This window comes from Branchiostoma floridae, chromosome 7 (assembly GCF_000003815.2).
Source record: "Branchiostoma floridae strain S238N-H82 chromosome 7, Bfl_VNyyK, whole genome shotgun sequence".
NCBI lineage: Eukaryota > Metazoa > Chordata > Leptocardii > Amphioxiformes > Branchiostomatidae > Branchiostoma > Branchiostoma floridae.
Window position 1 is genome coordinate 743,176 of NC_049985.1, and position 7,863 is coordinate 751,038.

The 7,863-nt window shown below is 42.1% G+C and overlaps 2 protein-coding genes across 2 annotated transcripts in view; one reads left to right on the forward strand and one right to left on the reverse strand.

The window, feature by feature from the left end:
- The window catches only part of LOC118419227 (putative oxidoreductase GLYR1), a 35,126-nt gene extending 29,648 nt beyond the window's left edge, over positions 1-5,478 (forward strand). The window contains exons 12-13 of the mRNA XM_035825577.1: positions 4,705-4,860; positions 5,473-5,478. Coding sequence (XP_035681470.1) covers positions 4,705-4,860; positions 5,473-5,478 — 162 coding nt within the window. The remainder of the gene's footprint in view (positions 1-4,704; positions 4,861-5,472) is intronic.
- On the reverse strand, positions 5,210-7,264 carry LOC118419228 (toll-like receptor 13). The gene is made up of 2 exons (XM_035825578.1): positions 6,264-7,264; positions 5,210-5,818 (listed from the first exon to the last, which is right to left on the reverse strand). The coding sequence occupies exons 1-2, from the start codon at positions 7,262-7,264 to the stop codon at positions 5,539-5,541; spliced, it is 1,281 nt and encodes a 426-aa protein (XP_035681471.1). The 3' UTR covers positions 5,210-5,538.
- Positions 7,265-7,863: the final 599 nt, after the last annotated feature.

Genomic DNA, 7,863 nt, shown 5'->3' on the forward strand with positions numbered 1-7,863 from the left:
ACTCATCAGTCAGTAATGATGCAGTTTCCTAAAGATTGTGCATGTAGTAAAAAGAGACAAAGTACAAGAGATAAAACAGTAAGTCATTGAACGTGACAAATACTGTAAGTGCATTTAAGTTCGCGGGGATTTAATCTTAGAGTTTTAAGTCCTTCAGAAAAAGGACTTTAAATTTTAAGTTCGCGGTAACACCGTAGACTGCATTCTAATACCATAATTATAGAAAAATGTTCGCGGTGGATTTAAGTACGCAGTGAAGTGGTCCCCGCAAAAAACGCGAACATAAATCCACCGTGAACATTTCTGCATTTACAGTAAGGCTACAACAAGTTATGTTCATTGTTGCTAAGACATTTCTTTGCAAAAATTCATCCGATGGTTTGTTTTTACATCTCTGTTTATCAAACTGTTTGAAGGATGCTTCAGACCTTTTCCATATTTGTTTCTAGGCTATGTAATGATTGTTGTTATCAGGTGTTATTTAGACAGGTAGCAAAGGTAAAGACTGTAGTTGGTCTTGAAAACCAACACAGTGATCCTTTATCACAACACTTGAAAGATTTCCATAAAAAAATTATGGTCATTTGATGTTAACACTAGTTAACAGTTTTATACTGTGACTGATTTGTATCATGATGTTGCTGTCTATAGTGTACAGTCAAACCTGTCTATAGTGGCCACTCAAGGGACCGGACTAATGTGGCCATTATAGACAGGTGGCCTCTGTATAGAGGTGGCAACTTGTAGATAAAATACCCAAGGGACCGACAAAAAGTGGCCACTATGGACAGGTGGCCCCTCTGTAGAGGTGGCCCCTAATACAGGTTTGACTGTACAATGATTTATGTTATTGCCCCTAAAAAAACTAAACCTTATAATGTAGGACTTCCTGAAAAACAGAAGTTAGATAGGAGTAATATGTTGACCTAGTTAAATAGATAAAAGTACCAGTAAAAGTGAAATTTCACTCTCTTATCTGCTATTTGCCATTTGGTGGATCTTTTAAGACTGTGGGAGATTACACTGTAGGGGGGATTTGATTTAAGCATCCTTTTGTTCATGTAGAAATGTCTGTTCAAACCATGGTATTGTCTCATAAGCAGGAGAATTGCAGAGTGATTAAGAGATTCTTTAGAGATGATTGTCCTACCTTTATCACAACTGCAGGTGAATCCATCGAACAACCTCTCGTTTAACTCTGGACTGACCTCTCTTACCAAAGTAACCAAATACCCAGATGGGCTGATATTGTAAATCATAGGTACAAATAATGTGAGAAATACTAGCCATCATTGATGACTCCCTGGGGATTAGTCTAATTATGCCTAATTATCCATAGATGTTTCACTTGCCTATAGCTACTACAGACTGGAGAACTGAGACACCTTCTCTCTATGTTTCTGCTCTTGCTACAAACATGATACAATGTAGATAGGAAAATTTTGTTTTAAATTACATTAAGTTTATATTGTCTTCTGATATATGCTGATCCCATTGTTCTAAGGATAATTTGCAGTTACGCAGTTAACAAAGAAAAAGTCTAAGATGATAAGGAATCTTAAGCAACTATTTTTGCGTGTTAAGAAGAAGAGGCGGGTGGATTTAGCGTGTTAGTCACAGATATTTAGTACACATATGCAAGAACATGGCAGTTATTTTGTACTTTCTTGGAGTTTCTTGGAGTAAAAAGTTGTTTGTGGCCTTTGGCTGGTATGGTTGAACTGATTGCATTGCAACAAAGAGCTGTGAAGAAGGTGAAATGCAATGTACCGGTAGTAATTCACGAAACTTTTCCTATGATAATGGCAAGGGTTGTTTTCTGCTCATATTTAGTTGTGCCTGGTTCTTACCTTGTCCTGTGGCCTAGTTAGTGTCTATGTACCCCAGCTGTTGGCTGTCAGGACATTGGAACATTAGAAAGTAAAGGAAAAACAACAGGATTGCAAGGTTTTGTATTCAGATAAGGACAAAAATTAGGAGAAACATTGATGTGAAACATTGGACAAAAAGTTTGTGGAAAGTAGGAAATAATGTATATCCTGCCCAATTCTTTCCTAGAAAATCCTAGCTACAAACTTAAAACATTATGGCAACATATTCTATTCTAAGTGAGAAGTATGTACTAATCTTTCTCAGGATGGCATGAACAAAAGATTTTATCCGAAAACCTGGGCAGTATACAAAATGTGCGGGTGCCCTTGTATCTGCCCTAACGTTTAGGTTAGTGTACAGCCTCAACTGAACCAGAATCAGAGACTGGCTATAGCTGTTTGCCATAGAGCCAAATATAAGGTACAAATAGCACCGTTTGAGTCAAGTCTTCTACATTTAACCTGACAAAAGACTACAGGTACCTTACTCACTCAGGACTGTGGTTGTAAGTCTCACCTTTCTGTGGCTGTGGTGGTGACACGTTTGGCAGAGTTCCAACCTGGTACTGCCTTACACCACTACTGTAAAACTGATTAACTTTTCTCCCCCGAAAAATGCCACTTTTTCACACAATGTTAAGTAGATTTGATAATCGGTGCTTGACAATGTTGTCATCAATCTGGTGGAGACAAAAGGATGACCTTGTAGTTGTACAAACCATATTGCCCATTTTGCAAGGTTTTTGGTTTCCTTAAAATTATGCAACTCACCGTAGCAAGCCACAACTCAGAAATCCTGTTATTATAATACTCTAATGCTATCAGGCTGATACATAATGGGGGTAATGTAGGAACAAATCTCATGGACTTGGGTTTCAAAAGGACCAAGACTCTCACAATCAGTAACAATAACCTTTAGTTGTGTTTGAGAGAACAACGCAACAGAGTCCTGTTCCTAGTCTGTAAATGTTTCTGTGTAATATGTTAACATGATAATATTCGCTTATAATAAAAGACAAACTTTTCAGCTTTGATTCATGTCATGCTAGATCACTTAATATATGGATTGAATCACTTACTGTAAATGCAGAAATGTTCGCGGTGGATTAATGTTCGCGGTTTTCCCGGTGGCCGCTTCACCGCGAATTTAAAACCACCGCGAATATTTTTCCATAACAGTAAGAGACTACAGTGCATGGTGCTACCGCGAAATTAAAACCACCGCGAAAAGTCCATTTTCCCGCTACCGCGAAATTAAATCCCCGCGAACTTAAATGCATTTACAGTATATGGATTGACTTGAAACTCAAGGGTTAGAACTGGATGACTGCCCTAACACATTCCTGGCATCCTGATCACAATCTCTAATGGGACAGAGACTCTGATGTCGATCTCTCCTGGCAGATTCAACAGGTCTTGCAGATTACAATCTCTAACCTGTCACATAAACATGTATGTATACTCTGGTATACGAAACTATTGCTGCCTTATAAACCTCCTAACTAATATTTGTGTGCGGAGAAGTTTTCAGACTGACTCTGATCTCGATCTCTCCTAGCAGATTCAGCACTGTGGTGCAGATTACAATCTCTACCTTTTCATACAATGTCATGTATTCTACGCAGTTGTAGTGCTAACAGTATGAAACTATTCTTGCCTTACAATCCTGCTAAGTTAACTAACACTTGTGTGTGGAGAAGTTTTCAGACTGACTTGAGCTCTAATCTGGGAAAGTGTATTGAAGTTTTTTAACTGTCATACAACACAAATTATTCTCACCTCGAATTTTCAGTCGCACCTACGTCGACCTTCTTCAGGAGTGATGATTCAATTAATCTGATCACGTGACTCGATTAACGAATCATAGATGCCTGGGAAAGTGTGTTGTAATACTTACAAAAGTCAGTGCCCTGCTGTGCATGTGGTCCTGTAGCAGCATGCTGCTCTGTGTTGTCAGGATTTGTGTCATGTCTACTTCCTTGTAGCCTGGTATCCAGCCGTATTGTAGCTCCCGAGTCTCTTCTGTCTTGCAGAGAGAACAGAAGAGACTCGGGAGCTATAATACGGCTGGATACCAGGCTACTTCCTTGAGGAGCTTTTGGGAAGTGAAACAAGCTGGATTTTTTTTTTAATACGTAGCACATACGTGTGCTGTCCCATTTGGAAATGATAATCAAAAACCATCTCCCTACTTCCTAACCCCATAACCAGTAGAAATTTGATGCTGAATGGCTTCCTTAGCAGTCTGGAGGTTAAGTTGGTCCATTTTTCTATTGGCATATGTGTACATGTACTTACAAATTACATACCTGATAAAGGAAATATGGAAATGTGATTATTTTCACAAGAAAATTGAATTATTTGCTAGCTGTCAAAGAAGTTTGCATCTCTGTTGAGGAAGTAAGTAGGGATGATATCTCACAGTTGGCATCAGGAAGTACAATGAACTGTAAAAAGTGTTTAACCTCAAATCTTGCATGAGATGTCTTCTAGGTCAAAGCTAGGTCAGTGATAAGGCAGTCTGCCAGCAATTGTTTCTGTAAGTGAGATGGGGAACAACAGATGATAAACCAGGTAGTGTGAGTGAGTGAGTCACTCAGTCAGTGAGTGTGAGTGTTGTTGTTATTGTTATTGGGTGGGCCGACTACTCACACTTTGCAGCCAGGGGCTGAATTGCGAGGAGCTTACAATAGGCGGGGCTAGATCGCAAGGGTCTGGAGCGAGCTGCCATTCGGCGCCACTCAGGTGACCTCAATACGACTGTCGCAAGTGTCTGTGTGAGTGAGCGAAATATGCCATAGCTATGTCTAACCCAGTTGTTTGTTTATTTCAGTGCCGAGACTTTGTTCAGGCGGGAGCGAGTATCGGCGGCACGGTGACCGAGGTGGTGGCAGCGTGTGACATCACGTTTGGCTGTGTGTCCGACCCCAACGCTGTCAGAGATGTGAGTACTGTCTGTCAATCAATCAACCTTAACGCTGTCAGAGATGTGAGTACTGTCAATCAATCAATCAATCAATCAATCAACCTTAACGCTGTCAGAGATGTGAGTACTGTCTGTCAATCAATCAATCAATCAATCAATCAATCCTAACGCTGTCAGAGATGTGAGTTCTGTCAATCAATCAATCAATCAATCAAACCTAATGCTGTCAGAGATGTGAGTTCTGTCAATCAATCAATCAATCAACCTTAACGCTGTCAGAGATGTGAGTACTGTCTGTCAATCAATCATTCAAACCGAACATTGTCAGAGATATGAGCTCTTTCAATCAATCAATCAATTATTTAATCAATCAACCAGAGCACTGTCAGATATATATAATAGTGTATATATCTCAGTACAAAAAAACTCCATGTGCATGCATGTACATTTACAGGCGGCACCTATTTTCTATAACACCTATATTTTACAATTGGTTGAACAATAACATGCATCTCTAGCATTGACTGGCCCAACAAGTTGTATCTAGACTTGAAAAAACAACGGAGAACCTTAAGAACCGATCAAAAGACCCAAGGTCTAAAATCAGGTTAAGTATTTTTGCAGGCTGTCAAAATGTCAAACTTTTGTATTGACTTTATATTAGAATTCTTACAGGTATAAACATCCAAACTGAAAAGTTAGAAAACTTTACTTGTGTGGAGTACTAGTCTTTGTACCATCTCAAACCAAGTCGTCCTCCACTTCTTGACCTTGAGGCAGGCGGTTCCTTGACCCCAGCGCCTGCCTCAGCCGCTCCCAGAACAGCGCCCTCCCTGGGGGGTCCCCCGGCCACACCAGGTAGGTTTTCCTGGACATGAGCTTCTGTAGCATGTGGTAGCGGGACAGGTGTGTGACCGGGATGTTCTCCAGCAGAACCAGTATCAGCACGTCTTCGCCCTCGTCAAACAGCCGGTGCCGCGCCAGCTTAAACTCCAGGGTGCACCAGCCGCTCTGAATGAACCTGGGGCAAGATGGTTCTGTGGTTAGGGTGGCTGGCTTAGGTTCTAATGGTTCTGGGTTTGAATCCCTAGCAAATTGGTCCTGTGGTTTGTACATCGTTGTCAGGACCCCCCATGCAGACCCTCTTGTTAGTTTAGAATCTAAAGGTTCTGGGTTTGAAGCCCTTAAGCAGGCTGCAATGTTGTTCCCTTGGGAAAGGCACTTAACACCTATTTCCTAACTTGACTCAGTTGAAAACGAGTCCCTTAAGTTTTTATTAGGAATGTCCCCTGTTAAAGGACAGCCACGCCTCAAGCACCACCACACTTATCGGAAAGATTAGGGGTCCTTCCAGAATCAAACCGTACAGTCCATTCTTACGCAGCTGTACTTACTGTACAAAACTGGTGGCGGCGTGTTGTGCCTAGAGGTGCGTTTATTGCAAAACAAGCAAAGAACAAACAAACCTTCTTGTCAGAAGGCAGACTGTCTTCCTGCTCTGCTGGATCCCTTCTGTGATGTTGTCCACGATGTCCTTACCCGCCAGGAAGTCTCGGTCCGCGATGCACAGCCTGTAGTGTGGCTGCCGTTCCTCCAGGTTGGGGATGAGGTGGTTCTGGACCCAGCGCAAACTTTCGCTGTTGTAGGACACGAAGGCGTCGTAAAGGATGCGTCGGTCTCTCCTCGGTATTGCCCTGTAGCCGCGAGCTTTCCCACGGAGGTACAGAAAGCAGTACTGTAGATACGGGTGGTACTTGCCGAGGAGGAAAGCCAGCATTGTGTACAGGAACACGAGCGTGGACATGACGATGCACATGTAGTACGCCGTGTGGAGGTCACAGTCAAGTTGGAGATCGAGGAGAGGCACGTTCTTGTGCTCTGCGGGAGAAGAGCAGCTGTAAGAAGTCTTGTCGACAAGGTTCCTTATTCGGACAGCAGTCGTGTTCTTGATCCAGTCAATGAAGCCCAGAAGACGGCAGGTACAAGAGAACGGGTTGTGGGAAAGGTCCAGGATGTAGAGACGGTGGAAAAACAGCACCGAGGGTGCCTCGATGGAGGAAATAAAGTTTTGGGTCAAATTTAGGGTTTTGAGGGACGTCAGGGGTGCAAGTAGTCGCTGTTTTACGCTGTCAATTTTGTTGCTAGAAAGATCAAGGAACTGAAGCCTTTTAAGGTCTTTGAAGCTGTTGACATGAAGGCCACCCAGGCTGTTACCATGGAGATCAAGATGGGTCAGCTTTCTTAGATACCAGAAGGCCTCCTTGGGCACCAGAGTGAAGTGGTTTAGGGACATGTCCAGCCACTGTAGCTCTGTAAGGTTGTGAAAAGTCCAGAATGAAAATGGATATGTTATTGGGCTCTCTGGTCCCGTAAAGTCCGTCTTTCTGACCATCAGATGTTGCAGAGATTTCGGTGGTATAAAATCCAACTCTCCATACAGGTGAAGAAGGCACTCTGTCAAATCCATGGCTTGCAAGGACGCTGGAATGGTCTTAAGAATGCTTTCCAGGTTGATGCCTATGAAATTCCGTCTGGAATATAACTTGTTTAGCCGAGGCAGGTATTGAAAAATACTTGCGTATTTACTAGAAAAGGCTGCTCCATTGTCATCTATGTTCAGTTCCTTAAGGTTCTCCAATCCTTGAAAGTGAGATGCCTCAAAAATGGTAATGCCATTGTTTTCTAGGTTAAGATTTTCCAGCTTCTGCAACTGTTGAAAGTTCCCTGGTTTTAGTCTTAGGGAATTGCCACCTAGGTCCAGCTTTTGTAATGTGGGTGATATCGGAAGGAAGACTTCCTGATTCACAAAAGTGAGGTCATTCAGAAACAGATCCAAAAATTCCAGTTTTTCCAGTCCATTGAATGCCCCAGTCTCTATTGTTGATATTGGATTCAGGCCAAATTTCAGCACCTTCAAGTTCGGAAGCCCTAAAAAGACATCATTTTTTAAAGTCTTTATTCCATTGTCTTCAAGATTTAGAATCTCCAAAGAATTGGGAAGGCAGTCGAGAGTTCCCTTGTCAGGTGTTCCCAAACCAATACAACCAGGGAGAGGGATGAAACAGG